This window comes from Schistocerca serialis, chromosome 1, assembly GCF_023864345.2.
Source record: "Schistocerca serialis cubense isolate TAMUIC-IGC-003099 chromosome 1, iqSchSeri2.2, whole genome shotgun sequence".
In the NCBI taxonomy this organism is placed as follows: domain Eukaryota; kingdom Metazoa; phylum Arthropoda; class Insecta; order Orthoptera; family Acrididae; genus Schistocerca; species Schistocerca serialis.
The window spans coordinates 10,819,829-10,842,435 of NC_064638.1; the positions used below are offsets into that span (position 1 = coordinate 10,819,829).

A 22,607-nucleotide genomic window follows, 5' to 3' on the forward strand; every position below is an offset into this window, starting at 1 on the left:
AAAAAAAAAAGATTTGTTGCTGGAAAACTTCTGAAGTCCAATAAAGGAGTTACAACAGCCATATATGGTTATCTGGTGGACCTTGCAGAACCAAATTCTAGGGCTGAAATATCTTGTTGACCAATGGGCATTAATCAGAATGAATACTAAATAAAAATTAAATCCAAGTTTACACAAAAACACAGGTTCTATCACTGTTGTTTTTCATTCTATTTTGCTCTTATGTTTGCTATGACTTGTTAAACAGAAATTTTCTTTCTATCTATAGAGTTACATTTGCTGTAATGTATCTTACCTCAATGTTGTTTCTTCCTTCTTCTCACTGCTGCCCCAATCATGGCAAGCAAGTCATCCTCACTGCATTTGCTTCGTATTGCATCTCTGAAACAACTGTTAAAACACCCGTTAAACAGTACCAGGCAATTACCACACAGTGAAATGTTGGTACACTAAAAAGGAAGAAAAACTTTGCAGAAATCTTCAACAGTAATCTTGTAGTCTGCAGTAGGCAACAGCAGGATAACAAACCCACTGGACAAGAATGGGAAAGTCATGATAGAAGTTACTTTTATTTTTATAAATAAACAGGTATCTTACACAAATGCTCAAGAGTGTACATAGGATCTTGCTCTGAAGAGGTGGAGCAGAAACTGACATTAGCTTTGTTGAAGAGGGAGTACTGGAACACAGCACAATTTCTTGCAAAATGAAGCCAAATTTATTGATAAACTCTTAATTAATTGCCAAGCTCACTAATGTGACCATTTTACAACAGGTACTTACTGCTTGGAGTATATGTGACTTTTCAGGCTTGCCTGATAGATCTGTTGCAAAAACACTTTGGGTTCCCCACCAGATAACATTATGCAAGTCCCTCCCTCAATATTTCAGTGACACAACGTTTTGGCATCTACAGGTGGTGGTGATTTCCACCATCACTGCTGCAAGATGCAACTGGCAATTTCCACATGACAGCTTTGAAATTTATCATGTGGATGACTATGACCATCATATTTAGAATTCAGAGGATTTCATAGAATACCTGAAGATGCTTAAACTAGAACTTTCAGATCTTTTAGTTAGCTCAAATGTTATATCATTACTTACAAAAGTGCCCCTGCAGCCCTCATTAGAGGTTATTAACAGCAAGTTTGAGAAAGAAATTGTGGTGCTGTTTAAACATGTGCATACCTCATCCTATTTCTTATGTAACACCAACTACTTTAATCAAGTGGACAGTGTTCCCATGGTAGATCCTCTATTTCCCTTAGTAAATATCCAACATTCCTCCTTCTGGCAGAATGCTGAAGAGACATTTGTGGTGTGGCCCACATAATACAGACACTACCTATGTCCCTGCAGCATTTGCACTCGCTCCATCTGAATATTCAGTTCACTGTGGAAGTACAAAAAGATAGCAGCTTACCATTCCTGGATGTCACAGTTAGAAGAAAAGCTGACAGAACACTGGGGCATAGTCTCTACTGCAAACTGATACATGCAGAGTTATATTTGCGGTCCAAAAGTTGCCATCACCCTGCACAATGTGGTAGTGTCTTACACTCCCTGGCACATAGAGCACACGTGATCTCAGATACCAACAGTCTGTCTGGTGAACTGTAAAACCTAAGAACAGTGTTGCAGCAGAATGTTTATTCTTGTAAACAGATTTGCAATGTGTTCTGAGCAAAGCAAGTTCAGTGTAGGGATGTAAATGAAGATACTTAGACAAGCACTGCAAATGGCTTTCTTGCCATATTTCAGTGGCATGTTTTCAAAAATAGAAAGAATCGCTAGGAGAAACAGAATCAAGTGTGTTTTTCGTCTACCAGCGAAACTAAGGAAGTGTTTGTGTTCAGTTAAAGACAATCTTGACCCTAGAAAACATAGATCATATATAAGATCTGATGCCATTATGGGAAATCTTATATAGGGCACACACCTCACATTGTGCAAGAACTCTGTGTTCAACAGCACTGACAAAAATGCCACCCAGTAAATTAGTGGTAGCAGAGCACTGCCTGAATACAGGGCACCACACGTTTCCCAAGAGGCCATACGGTGGGCAATCTTACCAACAGGAATATGGAATTTTGACTAAGCACTGCCCAGAATCCAGCACTGACTGCCATGAAATTAAAACAGTAGAAACCAGATCCTCCGATGTATGACCTGATGCAGCACCTTGCAGAGAGTTAATTCAGCTTTTAACCACACGAGTGTCCAGAAGTGCAGTCATTGCCCACAACACATAAGCAGAAGGCTACTATGAATGGCATTTCCATCCAACTGGGAGTGCCTGTCCACACATTCGTACTCCTGCTTCTAGCCTGACAAATTTCAATTCTGCTGTGTGAATATCACCAGTCACATCTTGCAGCAGTGATGACAGGACCCACCACTACCTGAAGATGACGAACAGTTGTGTTGGTGAAATATTGCGAGGCTTGCACAAAGTTATTCAGTGGCCAATCTGAGAAGATTTGTATACATTATTTTTCTGTGACGCAGGTATTGTGCAGCAAAATGTGATAACTTTCTGCATTTGCCTTTTTGTAAATTTCAAAATACCCCAAAAATTGGTGAGAAACACTGAACATATGACGTAACCAGATGACATACCCCACAGCATGTGCAGCAGTCGGGGTTGAGTGTAAAGGAATGATTCAGCAGTGCAATACTTTCATTTGAGAAAACAGAGCAAATTTCGAAAACATTTTGTAAATATGATCTGTTGTAAATGTAGATGTTACAAAATTACTGTCCCTGCTGTAATCAAGCAAAAGCAGTTCTGATTTTGTGTTTTTTGCTTCTGTCACTTCTCTTTTTGTTTACAGACATTAGTTAGTAAAGAAAACAAAGGTCATTTAATGGCGATGATGCTATTCTGAAGTTTACACTCATCTACTTGTTATGCAATATGGTAGGTTTTCATTGTACTGTACTTTGCAAGAAATCAAGGAAACTGCAAGACCGGTAAATAAAATAATAAACTTCAATATAAATACATAATTGTTTAACACAATGAAAAAATACTGCCTGCCAGATGCAAGACGCAAATCCTGAACGCCATCACTAAAGTCGCACACATGTATCCGTAGCCACAATGATATGAATACTTGACTTGGGTTGGGATGATCAAGTGTGACAGACCAAGAGGCTCAACCACTGCAAGCATGGCAAGGTACATCATCTGGTGACATTTGTCATTCGCTTTTGACACATTTCCCAACATTTGTATCGTATCCAACATTTGTGATCCCATGTGTCTTGTATTAAATTACTTGTCTCAGGGTCATCTATAGTGCTTTGGAGGTTTTTAAATGTTAATACGCATCACCCTGTGTGTGTGTGTGTGTGTGTGTGTGTGTGTGTGTGTGTGAGTGTGTGTGTGTATGTGTGTGTTTATATATATGAAACAAATACTAACAAAGAGATAGAGGGCCTGGCGAGTACTTACCTCAGCTCAGTACAGCCGATAGATACACAAAACAGAACAGAAAATTGACGTATCCTAGCTTTCAGAACTTCGTTCCTTCATCAGGGAGGAGAGAGGGGAAAAAAGGGGAAGAAGGGAAAGTGGATTCAGTTATTCACAACCCAGGTTATGAAGCAACAGGGGAAAGGTAAACAGGGAGGGTAGCAAAGATGGAGGCATGGATGTCAGAGGGAAGCCAAAGATATTCTACTGTAATTACTGTGCCAGCTTCAAACCAAGGAGGATGAATACAGAAGTAAAGAGGTACATAGTATAAAAATAAACACAACTATGTAGGATAAAAAGATGCGTGAATGGCTAAAGAGGAAAGGGAAAGAGGAGAAGACTAAAGAGTAAATGGGAGTGAGGTTGGTTAACATAGGTTCAGTCCAGGGGGATGGCGGGATGAAAGGATGTGTTGGAGTGCAAGTTCCCATCTCCGCAGTTCCGAGGTACTGGTGTTGGGTGGGAGAAGCCAAATGGCACATATGGTGTAGCAGGTTCCTAGGTCCCTAGAATTATGCTGGAGGGCATGCTCCGCTACTGGGTATTGGACATCTCCTAGGTGGACAGTTCGTCTGTGCCCATTCATGCGCTCAGCCAGTTTAGTTGTCGTCATACCAATGTAAAAGGCTGTGCAGTGCAGGCATGTCAGCTGATAAATGTGTTGTCTTACATGTGGCCCTGCCTTGAGTTGTGTATGTTATACCAGTAGCGGGGCTGGAGTAGTTGGTTGTGGGGGGATGCATGGGGCAGGTTTTGCATCGGGGTCGGTTACAGGGGTAGGAACCGCTCGGTAGAGAAGGTGGTCTGGGAATATTGTAGGGTTTGACAAGGATGTTACGGAGGTTAGGGGGTCGGCAAAAGGCAACTCTGGGTGGTGTGGGGAGAATATTGTCAAGGGATGATCTCACTTCAGGGCTTGACTTGAGAAATTCATATCCGTGGCGGAGTAATTAGTTGATGTATTCGAGGCCAGGATAATATTGGGTGACAAGGGGGATGCTTCTGTGTGGTCTGGGGGTAGTAACATTGTTGTTGGGTGGGGAGGAATGTATTGTTTGGGAGATCTGTTTGTGGACAAGGTCTGCAGGATAGTTGTGGGAGAGGAAAGCACTGATATATAATATAATACAGGGAAACATTCCAAATGGGAAAAATATATCTAAAAACAAAGATGATGTAACTTACCAAACGAAAGCGTTGGTATGTTGATAGACACACAAACAAACACACACACAAAATTCAAGCTTTCGCAACCCACAGTTGCTTCATCAGGAAAGAGGGAAGGAGAGGGAAAGACGAAAGGATGTGGGTTTTAAGGGAGAGGGTAAGGAGTCATTCCAACCCTGGGAGTGGAAAGACTTACCTTAGGGGGGAAAAAGGACAGGTATACACTCGCACACACACACACACACACACACACACACATATATACATCCACACATATACAGACACAAGCAGGGTATATGTGCGGATGGATATGTGTGTGTGTGCGTGTGTGTGTGCGAGTGTGTGTGTGTGTGTGTGTGTGTGTGTGTGTGTGTGTGGCATACTGGTCTGAACTATGCAGCCTTCAAATGGAAGTTTTTTGATCACTCCTTATTTTGCACCCTGCCACCTTGGCAATATGTACCGCAAATCATCAGACAGACGACCTTCCTGCATGCTTCGAGCATCCCCTGGTGCTGTTCCGAACCAATGCTAATCTTTGTAACTGTGACGAGCAGTGTGCAGATTGCATCTTTGTATCCCACAAAGAGGTGACAGTTCCCAGTGGCATGAATGGTTACTGTTTATTGACTGTCACTGAGTTGGTGAGTCATTTGCTACATTGTGGCCCACCTGTTCGCTGCTAAAGCCATGCTAGTCAGTGGTAACCCCTGTCAATGATATCCTGTTGCCCATAGCAGTTCACTCTGCTCATTGTGGTAGTATTTTCCTTGAATAAATCTGCTCACAGTACACCTTTGACACTGTGGTACAAGAAAGCCCAATGACTACACACCCTTATAGAATAAGTGTCTCGAGCCATGGTTACCCACGATATGGCAGTGATAAAATCACCCTGTGATCAACTGTCACACTGCAGCTGTAAGCTGCACCTCCTTTTTCAGAATACTCAGGTTTATTAATTTGAAGTAAATCAGATCTTTTGCAGGAAGATTTAACAAAAAGAGCACATCCACGAAAGGATGAAACCATGTCTAATTAACTGGAACACAAAATTAATAATTAGTGGTGACAAAGATCCTCTGCAATAAAAAATAATGTCCACTTACTTCATGTATTAGTCTTCAAGTGACAGAATATATGTAACTGTGTCCTTCTTATTTACACTGATTAAACAATGGAAATTCCAGGTAGGAATATCAACAGTGCAGGGAAAGATAGATCACTATTTACTGTAAAGAAAACAAAGTTGCACACAGGCACAACACACAAGCAAGCACTCCACGCGCACACGCACGCACACACACACAGAGAAAAAAAAACTGCCAAGTCCAGTAGCTAGGGGCAAGCTGCTGGAGTTGTCAGTCATATGTGTGTGACATGTGCTTGCCTGTGTGTATGAATGTGTGTGTTTCTCTGTATCTCTTTTGCTGATGAAGGCTGTGACCGAAAGCTTTGTGTAAGTGCCTTTTTAATTGTGCCTGTCTACAATGTAACATGTCTCCTTTACAGTAAGCAGCAATCTATGTTTTCCTATATTTTTCATTTACACAGATGTAATTAACAAATCAGAGTCTATTTATTCCAGAGAAGTGACAGTTTGTTCATGACAGTTCAGCACAAATCTGATTTTTTATATACAGCAAGGCTACCTGTAAATTATTCTGTGTGCCAGTGTTCATGCTGACTATAGGGATTCACACTGATCATGTGTAATTTGACATCTGGTCCTGTAAACTTACTTCTGCTCAACGTGAAAAATTCTCCAATCCACATTTTATAATTAACCTTAACATATCAAATAATGCACCCTTCGATATAACTGCTTATTGTCCACTTCCCATCACTCTATTCCCAATGTCAACCCAGTTGACTTCTTCTTCTAATCCAAAAACCATGGTTGACTCAATGTTTGCTATTGCAAGCTATTGCTATTGCAGCACAAAAGTGCCAGAGGCACCAGTAATGATATATAATTAAAAATACTAGAAAGTAAGGCTCACTGGTCCGTACATGCTAAGACAAACACTACAAGTGTCTAAGACACCGCGCTCTCACACAACAAGTACAAGGTCTGAATACATTCCATTTACGATACACTAAACTGTTTCATTCACGGTGCAATATACATACTATCTCCCCAATAAACAGAATAGTTATAACTCAATTGTTCACAAGTGTATATTATGACTCTTGCCACAGCTATGCAGTCAGTATGCCACAGGGGTGCCATAGAAAGGGATCAGGTTCAATTCCTTGTAGAGCCGGGAAATTCTGCTCGGTGGACGGACTGGAATAGGGTACACTCTGCTTGTAGTTCCAGCTGAGGAGCTACTCAAGTGAGAAGCAGTGTCTTCAACTTCTGGAAGTTGATAACAGCCTGGAGAGTTGTATACTGACCCCCTAACTCTCCATAGATATATAGTAGAGGACTTCTTCTTCTTCTTCTTCTTCTTCTTCTTCTTCTCTCTCTCTCTTTTTTTTTTTTTTTTTTTTTTTTTTTTTTTTTTTTTTTTTTTTTTTTTTTTTTTTTTTTTTTTTTTGCTATCATTACTTGTACCACACATATTCCACACGGTTTATGCTCACTCCTTCAATGATACTTCCTATCCTCCTCTAGTGTCCGAGTTGTCCCTGCTTTCCTGCGTGTTTGTTGGTTTAAACACCCTTGTTTCAAAAGAGTGTCAGCTTCGATACAGTCTTGTCAACATTTTGTATTTTTATTTAGCAATTATTGTTTGAGCCTTATAGGCGAATGTCACAAGATATTGTCAACCACTGCATTCACTAGATTGGAATGGGGTTCATGGTAACTTATCAATTCATTTTTTAAGTTGCTGTTATCTTTTTCATCCTATCTTGGACTAGCTTTTCCATACTCCCACTCTATTTTACGTAGTCAAACAGTTATCTGCCCTTGCAAACTTGCTCCTTTACTACCAAGTTAACTAATACTGGGCAGCCTAACAGAAGTTCCAATATCCAGTCTTTCACCACAATTCACCTACACACACTTTTCACTCACTGATTTTCTTTTTTCAATGTCATAAATATTTTGCTTTCACAGACTGCTGTGCTATGAACATAAAATTGTAGGAACATCTGCCTCACAGGTCATTTTTTTTTTTTTTTATTAAAGAATATGTTCCTTGCTTATTCCTATTTGCTTCTGATACATTTCCATTCTCACTTTTATTTTGTTTTCATCCATTTCTTTTTTCTTTGATAGACAAGTCAAACAACAATGGCAATATGTTGCAGCCCCTTGTGTTTCACCCTACTTACTACGAACTTACTTTTCTTAGCTTCCAATTTTATTAGTCATTTGGTTTTTAAGATACTTAAATTAATTGTTTGACCCTGTATTTTTATATCTTATTTTACCTTCGGTTGATAAAGGATTTCTGGTATGCTCACAAAGAGAGAGCTGATTCTTCCCACCCCTCACCCCCCTTACCTTGTCCTGAAGCAAACTTATCGCCAAGTATCTTGCAGTTTTTTTCCTATTATTAATCTCTTAGTCTAGTCATCAATTTAAAAGTGTCAGTTGTTGGTCCCATTGTCTAATAATTTGTACATTTATACACATGAAGTTCCAATTTTTATTTGGAACATGTAGACTCTGATAATCATGAATCACAGTTCAAATGGCTCTGGGCACTATAGGACTTAACATCTGAGCCAAGGCAGGATTCAAACCTGCGACCGTAGCAGTCGCGCAGTTCTGGACTGAAGCGCCTAGAACCGCTCGGCAACAGTGGCTGACGAATCATAGTTACCATCACATGGACAGAAATATTGTGTTAACTTTATTACAACATAGGGACATAACTAAAAATGTCTTTACATAATTTCCAGTTCTGATTATTTCCTTTAATTTAATCTCACAAATAGGTTAGTGTAACATGATGTTGACAGAGGCAAATTATATATACTCACAAATTATTTAGCTAGAGGTATCTGGTTTGTATGTCTGGGAGGGAGGAGGGTGCAAGCTGAAAACTTCAAGAAAAGATTACTCATTTCATACCTGCTGGATTTAACTGCAGTTTATCTCTTCCATATACCAACCACATACCTAATGTGCATGGCAAACAGTTTGAAAGTATTATTCTATACTCAGCATTTGGAACTATCAGTTCCTTAATGAGAGAGGAAAGAGGGATAAGTTTCTGAAGGTCTCAAAGGTCACTTGGACTCCATGACTAATGTGAGGACAAGAGGAACAAATGTGTCTATAAGAAGTTTTGGAATTTCACCTCCTGGAGATAAAATACTGATCAGTCTGTCAGTCTTCTAGTAATTTTATGGTTTCCTCACATGAATTTTCACTTGGACACGATTATTCTATGTTTCATCACTCACCTGAGAGATATCTCTGAATTCCCAAAGAGACACACCTTCAAATTGCCATCAGCTGTTATCCGTAAACGGTTGCACGTGCCACAGAAGTGTTCACTCATTGAGGTAATAAATCCCACATGTCCCTTGAAGCCCGGCACATGGTATGCCTGCAAAAAGAAATTGTAAGAAAATAGCTACTGCTGTTGTGAAAATACTATAAATGTGTTGCTCACCAAGTGGAGGAAGGAGAAAATGTGCATTAAGGGGAGTTTGAACGCCATATCCTGACAATGTTACATTTAGTGACTTAACTTCCCCGTATTTCAGGAACAACTATAGCCATTGACAAGAAACTTTTACAGGACATTAAACTATATGTTCTGAGTCTTACAATAATTGCATTTCAGCCACTGCTTTTGGAAATACAATTTTTTAATTACACAGTTAAAATTTTGTGTACTTTTTTGTATGTTATTCTAAATAATTTTATTTATACATAACATTATGTTCTTCTTTTAGTTCAGAAGGCTCAGGATACATACTGAAAATTTGAATTCGCTATTCGAATTAGTTACTGAGATTTAGGGAAAAATGCAAGACAAAATGTAAATTTTTAGGAAGAGTTTTTAAAGTTTTAATAGACTGTAACTCAATATATGCTTAACATTTTATTTTTAGTCACTCAGAAGCACCCTGCACCATACTGTATATTATCCTCTTGATCTTTTTTAAGTTTTTTCTTGTTTTCTTCTTTCTGGACTCCGTAGTGGCCAACTGTGCTGCATACTCTGCTTTACCAGTGCAAACCTTGTCCATCCATTCAAATTCTCTGATGCAGTTTGCTCCAGAATTAATTCCCATATGTTGTAGCACTTTCACGCTACCAATGTTGCCATCATTAAAATCAATAACAGCATGACTGACCCCCACTTTAGTGTCTTCATTACAAGAAAAACATTTTTTGGTCTACATCTACATCTACATCCATACTCCTCAAGCCACCTGATGGTGTAGGGTACCTTGAGTACCTCTATTGGTTCTCCCTTCTATTCCAGTCTCGTATTGTTCGTGGAAAGAAGGATTGTCGGTATGCCTATGTGCAGGCTCTAATCTCTCTCATTTTATCCTCATGGTCTCTTTGCAAGATATACGTAGGAGGGAGCAATATACTGCTTGACTCCTCGGTGAAGGTATGTTCTTGAAACTTCAACAAAAGCCCGTACCGAGCTACTGAGCGTCCCCCCTGCAGAGTCTTCCACTGGAGTTTATCTAACATCTCTGTAACTCTTTCGCGATTACTAAATGATCCTATAACGAAGCATGCTGCTCTCTGTTGGATCTTCTCTATCTCTTCTATCAACCCTATCTGGTACGGATCCCACACTGCTGAGCAGTATTCAAACAGTGGGCGAACAAGTGTACTGTAACCTAATTCCTTTGTTTTTGGATTGCATTTCCTTAGGATTCTTCCAATGAATCTCAGTCTGGCATCTGATTTACCCACGATCAACTTTATATGATCATTCCATTTTAAATCACTCCTAATGCATACCCCCAGATAATTTATGGAATTAACTGCTTCCAATTGCTGACCTGCTATATTGTAGCTAAATGATATGGGATCTTTCTTTCTATGTATTCGCAGCACATTACACTTGTCTACATTGAGATTCAATTGCCATTCCCTAAACCATGCATCAATTCGCTGCAGATCATCCTGCATTTCAGTACCATTTTCCATTGTTGCAACCTCTCGATATACCACAGCATCATCCGCAAAAAGCCTCAGTGAACTTCCGATGTCATTCACAAGGTCATTTATGTATATTGTGAATAGCAACGGTCCTACGACACTCCCCTGCAGCACACCTGAAATCACTCTTACTTCGGAAGACTTCTCTCCATTGAGAATGACATGCTACGTTCTGTTATCTAGCAACTCTTCAATCCAATCACATAATTGGTCTGATAGTCCATATGCTCTTATTTTGTTCATTAAACGATTGCGGGGAACTGTATCGAACGCCTTGTGGAAGTCAAGAAACACAGCATCTACCTGGGAACTCGTGTCCATGGCCCTCTGATTCTCGTGGACGAATAGCGCGAGCTGGGTTTCACACGATCGTCTTTTTCGAAACCCATGCTGATTCCTACAGAGTAGATTTCTAGTTTACAGAAAAGTCATAATATTCAAACATAATACATGTTCTAAAATTCTACAACTGATCGATGTTAGAGATATAGGTCTACAGTTCTGCACATCTGTTCGACGTCCCTTCTTGAAAACGGGGATGACCTGTGCCCTTTTCCAATTCTTTGGAATGCTACACTCTTGTAGAGACCTATGGCACATTACTGCAAGAAGGGGGGAAGTTCCTTCACATACTCTGTGTAAAACTGAACTGGTATCCCATCAGGTCCAGCGGCCTTTCCTCTTTTGAGTGATTTTAATTGTTTCTCTATCCCTCTATTTCAATATCTACCATTTTGTCATCTGTGCGACAATCTAGAGAAGGAACTACAGTGCAGTCTTCCTCTGTGAAACAGCTTTGGAAAAAGACATTTAGTATTTCGGCTTTAGTCCATCATCCTCTGTTTCAGTACCTTTTTGGTCACAGAGTGTCTGGACATTTTGTTTTGATCCACCTACCGCTTTGACATAAGAGCAAAATTTCTTAGGATTTTCTGCCAAGTCAGTACATAGAACTTTACTTTCGAATTCATTTAACGCCTCTCGCATGGCCCTCCTCACATTACATTTCGCTTCGCGTAATTTTTGTTTGCCTGCAAGGTGTTGGCTATGTTTATGTTTGCTGTGAAGTTCCCTTTGCTTCCTCAGCAGTTTTCTAACTCGGTTGTTGTACCACACTGGCTCTTTTCCATCTCTTACGATCTTGATTGGCACATACTCATCTAACGCATATTGTACGATGGTTTTGAACTTTGTCCACTGATCCTCAACACTATCTGTACTTAAAACAAAACTTTTGTGTTGAGCTATCAGGTACTCTGAAATCAGATTTTTGTCACTTTTGCTAACCAGAAAGATTTTCGTACCTTTTTTAATATTTCTATTTATGGCTGAAATCATCGATGCAGTAACCACTTTATGATCACTGATTCCCTGTTCTGCGTTAACCGTTTCAAATAGTTCGGGTCTGTTTGTCACTAATATGTTATTGCCATGAGTCAGTTCTCTGTTTAACTGCTCAAGGTAGTTTTCAGATAAAGCTCTTAAAAAATTTCACTGGATTCTTTGTCCCTGCCACCCATTATGAAAGTTTGAGTCTCCCAGTCCATATTGGGCAAATTAAAATCTCCACCCAGAACTATAACATGTTGCGCAAATCTAATCAAAATATTTTCCAAATTATCCTTCAGGTGCTCAGCCACAACAGCTGCTGAGCCAGGGGGCCTATAGAGACATCCAATTACCATGTCTGAGCCTGGTTTAACCGTGACCTTCACCTAAATTATTTCACATTTCGGATCTCAGTCAATTTCCTTCGATACTATTGCACTTCTTATCACTTTAAACATGCCTCCCCCTTCACTTTCCAGCCTGTCTCTGCGGTATACATTCCAATCTGAGTTTAGAATTTATTACTGTTTACATCGGGTTTCAGCCAACTTTCTGTCCCTAGTACTATGTGGGCATTGTGACCGTTTATTAATGAGAGCAGTTCTGGGACCTTTCTATAGACGCTCCTGCAGTTTACTATTAGCACATTAATATTGTTATTCCCTGTTGCATTTTGTCTACTCCTACCTTGCCGCATCTCAGGAGGTGTCTTGTCGGGCCTAGAGAGGGAATTCTCTAACCTAAAAAACCCACATGTGCACTCCACACATACTCCGCTACACTTGTAGCCACTTCCTGCATGTAGTGCACGCGTGACCTATTCAGGGGGACCCTACATTTCTCCACCCGATAGCGGATGTCGAGAAATTTGCACCCCTGATCTCCGCAGAATCGTCTGAGCCCCTGGTTTAAGCCTTCCACTCGGCTCCAAACCAGAGGACCACTATCGGTTCTCGGAACGATACTACAAATAGCTAGCTCAGATTCCACCCCGCGAGGCTTTCCGCCTTCACCAACTCCACTAACCGCCTGTATGAACTGAGGATGACCTCTGAACCCAGACGGCAGGAGTCATTGGTGCCGACATGAGCAACAATTTGCAGTCGGGTGCACCCAGTGCTCTCTATCACTGCCGGCACGGCCTCCTCCACATCTCGGATGAGACCCCCGGCAAGCAGACAGAGTGAACACTGTCCTTCTTCCCCGACCTTTCCGCTATTTCCCTAAGGTGCTCCATCACCCGCCTAACGTTGGAGCTCCCAATAACTAATAAACCCCTCCCCCCATGTGCCTGCTCAGACCTTGCTGAAGGAGTGGCCACATGTCCACTCACAGGCAGAACGGGCGATGCCACACAGCCAGCCTCCACACTGACCCTCCGCCTCGTGCGCCGCGAATGCTGCTGAACCCGCCACTCCCCTTGGGAAGAGGGTGGCCCAACCGCGCCCGGTACCCGCAAAGATGTGTTGACAGAAGGGTCAGTGGGTGAAGCATGTATCACCTGGGGTGTACCATGCAAAGCACCAGACTCCCCACTGCCGCTACACTCCAAGGCAGCAGCCTGAAGACGGGTAACCGCGGCCATCAACACGTTCAGCTGTTCGCGAACAGTGGCCAGCTCCACCTGTGTCCATACACAGCAGTCACACATCCTATCCATCCTAAGAAATCAATTTACTGTAGAGAGTTAATCAACTTATAACTAGACTGCTAATTCACTAAAGGTGGCTGATAGTTGACTAAACTGTGGTTACTAGACACTTCCTGTAGAAAACAATGAAAATAGCACTACCTGTCTCTGGACTGTATTGAAAACAAACACTAGCACTACTGGCACTATGGCTTACTAAACGGACTCTCTCTGACTGTATTCAAAACAAACACAAAATCTATGGAACACTATTACTAGCACTCGACAATTAAAGCTTCCTAAAAGCAAAAACACATGGAAGAAGAAGTGACAAGTAAGAAAAATAGAGTTAATACTTAAATTAGCGTAGCTCGCTGCACAGCAGACATGACGCAGACGGCAGTTACGACAACACTGACACTATAAGATTATTGAACGACTCATTGGGATTTTGAGTCTGACAATGCAGACACTTCTTCAATAATTCAAGATTGCCAGGTCTCTGTAAACAGGTTTTATGATATCCACAACTGCTGCTGGGATAGAATGTTTATGGCTGTATGACCTGTTTGAGTACTGGGCATTGCGGTAATTGCACCATGAACCAGATCCAGGAGGGCAAAGATGGTGTACTGGTTTATCATCAGCTGACAGTCTCTGGAAGAAGGTAGCCCGTACTGCCTGCTTCAATTTCAACAAATCCTCAGTATTATTTCTAATGGCAATCTCATAATACTGTTGTAGTTCATCAATCATTTTGTCTGTCAGCCTGCTTCTTATGGTCTTACCACCTGAAAGTTTCTTGTCTCTCAAACTTTGTTTCAACTTCCTCAATCTGGTACCCATCCTCTTCTGGACATGACCAACACATTCCAGTTCTGTGATAAGCTTCTCACCATAAGGCTGAGTGGCTACTACACTGTTATATGCATTTGAGTCTGCATAACCTAAGAACTTAGTGTAACACACTCGCCTTTAGTTTACAGATCGATTATAAATTTCAACAGCTGCACAGGCCTCCGTACGACTAGTTGTCCTTCATAATTTCGGTCACAGATATGCCCTTCTTCATGCCCTGATTTATACTTATAACAATGTTTGGTTAAAATCTGGAAATCTATTAGCTTTCCAGTATCCACACTGGTCACTGTAGCAACAGAATTCTTAGAAATGCAGCTGCGCTTCTACCAAGTGCCCCAAAAGCTACGGATATGTCAATCATACCATCGTTTATTTCAGCAGCTTCATTTGCAGCACCCTTAATTGACTCACATGCAGCAGATTTCACAGCAGCTCCAATAAATCCTGCATACTTGTCCATTTTACAAAGTGGGCGTGGCATATACATCATGACACACATTGTTTCTGCTGCAGTGTAACCTTTGCCAATAGCTCTCAATCCATAAAACCACCTAACATTTATTTCAAAATAATTATCTTTACACTTATCAGAATTCCAAAATGAATGAGTATATTTACAACTGGCAGAATTAATGATACGTTTCCTGGCTAGTCCATTTGATACCTCAATGTCTTCATGTAAACTAACTGGCCCTCCACATACATACAGCACACACATTCACATAACACCCCTGTTAGGTTGTGTAAATGTATCAGAATATAACCTAACCTACCGTTTACATGAGTTTTGTTTTGAGATAACTGTGTTATCACTACGTTTCATTTCAATCTTCGAAGCACTAATGGGTGTTTCGCTAGATACTCATGAGTTTGCCAGTATTTCGTTGTCTGTAACTTCACACACCACATGCTGAACGCAAAGTTTCTCTTTATACAAAAATTTATTGCCATGAAACCCACATTTCTTAAAAACACTTCATTTTGGAGTCATACTTTTTGAGAGATTTACCAGTCTATTCGTCACTTTTCCTCGGCAGAACGTTAGCACTTCGATATACAAAGCATGTTTATAGTATGAAAAGATACGATACTATTTTTGACAGTGCTACCAATACAAACACATAATTTAACATTTATAACACAGTAATCCACAGCTTTCTACAGGGTGGTCCATTGATAGTGACCGGGCCAAATATCTCACGAAATAAGCATCAAATGAAAAAACTACAAAGAATGAAATTCGTCTAGCTTGAAGGGAGAAACCAGATAGCGCTATGGTTGGCCTGCTAGATGGCACTGCCATAGGTCAAACTCATATCAACTGCATTTTTTAAAAATAGGAACCCCCATTTTTTATTACATATTCATGTAGTACGTAAAGAAATATGAATGTTTTAGCTGGACCACTTTTTTCGCTTTGTGATAGATGGGGCTGTAATAGTCAAAAATGGTTCAAATGGCTCTGAGCACTATGGGACTTAACTTCTGAGGTCATCAGTCCCCTAGAACTTAGAACTACTTAAACCTAACTAACCTAAGGACATCACACACATCCATGCCCGAGGCAGGATTCGAACCTGCGAACGTAGCGGTCGCACGTTTCCAGACTGTAGCGCCTAGCACCGCTCGGCAACTCTGGCCAGCTGCTGTAATAGTCACAAACATATAAGTATGTGGTATCACATAACATTCCGCCAGTGCGGACGGTATTTGCTTCATGATACATTACCCGTTTTAAAATGGACCGTTTACCAATTGCGGAAAAGGTCGATATCATGTTGATGTATGGCTATTGTGATCAAAATGCCCAAGGGGCGTGTGCTATGTATGCTGCTCGGTATCCTGGACGACATCATCGAAGTGTCCGAACCATTCGCCGGATAGTTACATTATTTAAGGAAACAGGAAGTGTCCAGCCACATGTGGAACACCAACCACAACCTGCAACAAATGATGATGCCCTAGTAGATGTCTTAGCTGCTGGGGCAGCTAATCCTCACATCAGTAGCAGACAAATTGCGCGAGAATTGGGAATCTCAAAAACGTCGGTGTTGAGAATGCTACATCAACATCGATTGCACCCGTACCATATTTCTATGCACTATGAATTGCATGACGATGACTTTGAACGTCATATACAGTTCTGCCACAGGGCACAAGAGAAATTACGGGACGATGAAAGATTTTTTGCATGCGTTCTACTTAGCGATGAAGCATCATTCACCAACAGCGGTAACCTAAACCGCCATAATATGCACTATTGGGCAACGGAAAATCTACGATGGCAGCGACAAGTGGAACAGCAGCGACCTTGGCAGGTTAATGTATGGTGTGGCATTAAGAGAGGAAGGATAATTGGCCCCCATTTTATCGATGGCAATCTAAATGGTGCAATGTATGCTGATTTTCTGCGTAATGTTCTACCAATGTTACTACAAGATGTTTCACTGCATGACAGAATGGTGATGTACTTCCAACATGATGGATGTCCGGCACATAGTTTGCGTGCGGTTGAAGCAGTATTGAATAGCATATTTCATGAAAGGTGGATTGGTCGTCAAAGCACCATACCATGGCCCGCACATTCACTGGATCTGACGTCCCCGGATTTCTTTCTGTGGGGAAAGTTGAAGGATATTTGATATCGTGATCCACCGACAATGCCTGACAACATGCGTCAGTGCATTGTCAATGCATGTGCGAACATTACGGAAGGCGAGCTACTCACTGTTGAGAGGAATGTCATTACACGTATTGCCAAAGGCATTGAGGTTGACAGAAATCATTTTGAGCATTTATTGCATTAATGTGGTATTCACAGGTAATCACGCCATAACAGCATGCGTTCTCAGAAATGATAAGTTCACAAAGGTACATGTATCACATTGGAACAACCGAAATAAAATGTTCAAATGTACCTACATTCTGTATTTTAATTTAAAAAACCTACCTGTTACCAACTGTTCGTCTAAAATTATGAAACATATGTTTGTGACTATTACAGCGACATCTATCACAAAGCGAAGAAAGTGGTCCAACTAAAACATTCATATTTCTTTACGTATTACACGAATATGTAATAAAAAATGGGGTTCCTATTTTTAAAAAACACAGATGATATCAGTTTGAGCTATGGCAGCGCCTTATAGCAGGCCAACCACTGCGCCAGCTGGTTTCCCCCTTCGAGCTAGACAAATTTCTTTCTTTGTAGTTTTCTCGTTTGACACTTATTTCGTGAGATATTTGGCCCGGTCACAATCAATGGACTACCCTGTATATAAGAAATTACCGATTTTATTAGGTCTTGATGTAATGCATGTAAAAATTTTAACATTTTCAACTGGTGTAGATTATATTTTAGAAAATAAAATAAAATACTTCCCACACAAGTTTATAAGTAATATACATATCATTTTAGTTGGAGAATTGCAAATTTTATAATCAGATAAAAACCCAAAAAAGTGAAAAAGAATGTTTTCCCCTTCTAACTCCCCTTAAAGTTATGGAAATGTGCAAGCTTTTGGAGTCAGTGGCTTCTTCTTCTGGCAGAAACAATGAAGGGGAAGGAAAAGGGAAGAAATAAAAGGATTGTCAAGGTTTAGGAAATGGGGAGAGTTGCAGAGAAGCTGCAGAGAAACCCAGGCCAGGACAGACTTACTGAATGGGATGAGAAATATGTAACTAAACCAGTCCATCTCTCATACCACCAGCAGATGTGAAGTATTCTTGTGATCGGTAGTAAGTCATAAACATTAAATTATTTTCAATGTATGTTCATATGTAATACTGTACGTACCTTTGAGGTATCATTGGGCCCATTGGGAAGAGGATCAAAATCAGGCCACTGCTTTCTAATTATTTGGAGCATTTCACTAAAGGAGACCATCTTCCCATCATTCCATTTGTTGCCGCTGAAAGGCATGCACTCGATAAATCTTACATCAACATTTTTCTCTTTTGTTAACTCCACAAAACTGCACACTTCATCTTCATTAAAACCTCGCATTACAACACAAATTATCTGTGGAAGAAAGACACCATTAAAAACTTGGTATCAGGTAAAGCATGGTTTAAACAGAGTTTGAAAGACTTTTTGATAGGCAACTCATCCTACTCTATACATGAATATCTTAACAGTGGCTGTTAGGCCAGCTTAAATAAGAATGTCTGTTAGATTTCAGTTCTGAGAGCACTTTGTCATAACAGTCAAGATTATGTGCTTTTTGTTTGATAAATTTATGAATAGTGCATAACAATGTTTCGGTCTGACAGCGTATCAATTCTGAAAATATTAGCTGTTACAGTTTGTATTGTATTCACCTAGTTTGACAATCTCCTGACAAATGATCAGGGTATTCAAATGTTTTATATTTTTTATGTTATACTTTCTGGCATGTTACTCACCCATGAGAATCATCTCATGTTTTGGGTCTTGGAACAAAAGCTGAATCTAATCTAATCTAACCTACAAAATAATGGTTCTACAAGTCTGTTGTTATATTTGTATACCTCACTGATTCTGTTAAATTAATCTTTTTCTCTCTTTTTAGAGAATGTGGGAATTTATCTTAGCATGCCAAACTGTTAACCTTCTTAACAATTTAAGAAAATTAAACTACATACATCTCCAATCCTTTTTTCCACTCCAACGCACACATCTTTTGCTGAAGGTATTATTTTAACTATTACATTAAATTATGAAGCTTTCTTGAAACTGTGCTGCCATTTGTGAAACAAAGTTAAAAGTGTTCTCAAGATAAAAGGTCTTCACAAAAGGAGCATTTAGTATCTGTGCAGGTAGTAACACTGACAGCCTTCATATAAACAAGCCCATATGGTAGAACATCCTGCTTTACACATACACGCAATGGCAGAAAAAAGGAAAAGAGCACACCTTTCATTCAAGCATTGAATATATAAACTGATGAGACAAAACACTATGACCTCCTGTTTGATAATGTGTTTGTCCACTGTTGGAACACAATACAGCAGTGATTTTGTGTGGGACAAGTTCAATAAATTTCAGGTATGTTCCCAGCATTATGTGAGGTATGTTCCCAGCATTATGCAGCACCGCATGTCTAAGCACAGGTCATGTAATTCCCATAAATTGGAGATCAGTGGTTTCTGGGTGCAGAACTGGTATCTGATAGCATCGCAGATGTATTCCATCAGATTCAGAAGGGGTGAATTTGATTCTGGCCTCGTGACACTGAAAGTCATATTGTTGAAACATGTCACCTTCATTAGGGACAGAGTGCGGACAGTGCACAATAATGTTCACACAGAACAAAGCTGTTATGGAGCCTTCAGTTACTACCACAGGACCCATAGAAGACCAGGTGAATGTCCTCCATAGCATAATATTGCTCCCACTAGCCTAAGTCTGTAGCAAAGTGCACCTTTCAAGCACCAATTCACTCTGTTGACAGTGTATGTGCACAAAACCGTCAAGCAGGTGTAATGCGAAACACGAATGATTCAACCAGATGACACATTTCTATTGATTCACTGCCCAATCTCAATGCTCCTGAGCCACAGAAATTGTAATTCAACAGTGTTGTCAACATGGGAACATACAGGGGTTGTCTACAGCAGAGCCCTATGTTTAACAATGTGCAATGAATGGTGTGCTCTGAAATACTCGTGCTTCCACCAGCACTGTGTCATCAGACCTGCCACAGAAATTAGCTTCCTCAACCGAATGTCATCTTTTTCAAAGGAACCATCCCAGCATTTGCCTTAAATCAATTAGGGAAATCAAGGGAAACCCAAATTTTGGTGGCCCGATGGGTCTCGGGTCCGTTGTCCTCTCGAAGGCAAGTCCACTGTCTGACCACTGTGGTGGCATGACCTAGTCTTAATTAAGCCAGAAAATCCTGGGAAATGCTGACATACTTATTGATTTAAGATATAACAATTTAAAACAATCCTTTCATGAATTTCACTACAATTTTCTGCTCTTTTGAAAAAAAATTTCTTTTGACTGTTTTGATGTTGTTTAGTATGTTTAAATAATGATGGCAGTCTCTATAAAAGGGCAGTTTGACTTTTAAGTTTAGTTATACTGTTTTAAACTACATCCTTCATCTATTTGTCCACCCAGAAGTGCTATAGGATATAACTTGAAGACTATGGTGAGGTGGTGGGGGACAGTCATGTGTTGAGAAGGAGGTGCTGCCAGAAATGAAGTGTGTGAGGTGACGTTATTGACACTGCATACAGGGAGAATAAAAATACTCTATTCCATATTCATTTACAATCTACGTCTGGCCCCCATATGGTTTTACTTTTCTCCAATAAGAAAAAAAGAAATTGTCAGTAACTGTCTTTATAAGGTCTTAAAAGGAAACAAACAATAGAAAATCTAGGCTGGAATAATGACCATATTATAAAAAAGATACATTGCTATTCACTGTATACAGGAAATGTTAGGTCACAGACAAGCACAACAAAAAGACTACTAAACAAGTAAGCTTTCGATCAGAAAGTCTTCTTCCAAAGTGGACAAAACACACACACACACACACACACACACACACACACACACACACACACACACACACACACCCATGACCGTTGTTTCTCCCATTATGCGCAGTTGCTCCCAGTCTGGCCCTAGCAGCCAGAGACAGTGGTCATGTATGTGTGATCTGCATTTGCGCGTGTGTGCGCGTGTGTGTGTGTGTGTGTGTGTGTGTGTGTGTGTGTGTGTGTGGGAATGGGGGGGGGGGGTTTGCACCAAAAGCTTACGTGCTCAATAGGTGGTGTTTCCCCCCCCCACCCCCACCCTGCCAGCAACACAACATCTACACTATACAGTGAGTGCCAATCTATCCTTTTCATAATACTGTCGTTACCACCTTGCCAAGAGGCATATTGTGGAGTAATCCGAAGGGCTCTACTAATTTGTACAAGAGGAAGGAGAGCACAATCTCAATGTAAGTTTTTAGAAAACTGGTATGTGCAATACTTCTCCAAACCTTTCAGAAAAGACACGGTATGCTCTTCATTCAGCAAGATGTGTAATAAACAATATTAGCAATACTGCATCAAACTTGTTCACTTTCATCTTTGGATTAAACATTCGATATCAGAGAGTACAGAATTTGGCAGAATCAAATTTTGGGGATATGTGGAACTGGAACAATGGCATATTTTTTACCCATTCAACAAACTAAGCACTGCTGATTGTTACTTTTATTGTGTCTGCTGCTGCAATGCATATATGAAACTGTAAGTGCAGCATCTATGATGGAATAAAATGTTATACAAATGAAACAAACAGGCACAGTGAAATAGAGTAGTATGGCTCATCATTTCGGTCTCACAGATTAGCAGGTGTTGACTTGAAAGATAATACTTAAGAAGTATTTACTCAAATCCAAGCCGCACTTTTTTCCGGTTTTTGTAATCCAAAAAACCGCCTGCGGCTTAGAATCGAGTGCAAAGCAAGTGGAAGTTCTGAAAAATGTCAGTAGGTGCTGAAACAACTAACTTCTGCCGTCGAATATATGTAGCGCTACACAGGCATGCTTCATAGGCACAAAGATAAATACTGGCGCCAAAACCTCTGCGTCAGTAAATAAATTAAAAAAAAAAAGGTGGAAGACAATTTTCATACATTATCCAAAGAAGTAAATACAAATTCCGTATTGTTCATCTTCGAATGTAGCAGAACTTCAATGTATTACGAAAATCCGACTGGCAAGACTGTTTGGGATGTTTGTCAATATGGCCAACTCTACGTTCTGAATGTTTTCCTACCTGTGAGAAGAGATGGTTGCTAATAGGAACCTGATGAAATGTGAATCACATGCAGTATTCTCTTCATCATAAGAGTAATACAAATATAAACATTTTGCCACGTATTCTTTCGTGTTTGCTGCTATCTTATTTAAATCCTGTCTGCCTAATAAACTACGAAACTAGAGTGAGACAACAGCAAATGCGGAAGAATATACGTATCGTGTCATGTTTATATTCGTATTATTCTTATGCCTAATAGTGATACAGTCAGAAATGAAGCATGGCAACTG

At 40.2% G+C, this 22,607-nt stretch overlaps 1 protein-coding gene across 1 annotated transcript; it reads right to left on the reverse strand.

The window, feature by feature from the left end:
- Positions 1-296: 296 nt before the first annotated feature.
- Positions 297-18,574, reverse strand: LOC126460300 (molybdenum cofactor biosynthesis protein 1-like). Its single transcript, XM_050095910.1, has 3 exons — positions 18,365-18,574; positions 9,017-9,162; positions 297-381 (listed from the first exon to the last, which is right to left on the reverse strand). The coding sequence occupies exons 1-3, from the start codon at positions 18,572-18,574 to the stop codon at positions 297-299; spliced, it is 441 nt and encodes a 146-aa protein (XP_049951867.1).
- Positions 18,575-22,607: the final 4,033 nt, after the last annotated feature.

Bases quoted from the DNA above. Each gene is read 5' to 3' on its own strand.
- LOC126460300 (XM_050095910.1), bottom strand. From the start codon at position 18,574: ATGCGAGGTTTTAATGAAGATGAAGTGTGCAGTTTTGTGGAGTTAACA. The intron at 9,163-18,364 runs GTACGTACAGTA...TTCTTTTTGCAG, and splicing joins GGCCCAATGATACCTCAAAG to GCATACCATGTGCCGGGCTT. The intron at 382-9,016 runs GTGAGTGATGAA...CAGTTGTTTCAG, and splicing joins AATTCAGAGATATCTCTCAG to AGATGCAATACGAAGCAAAT.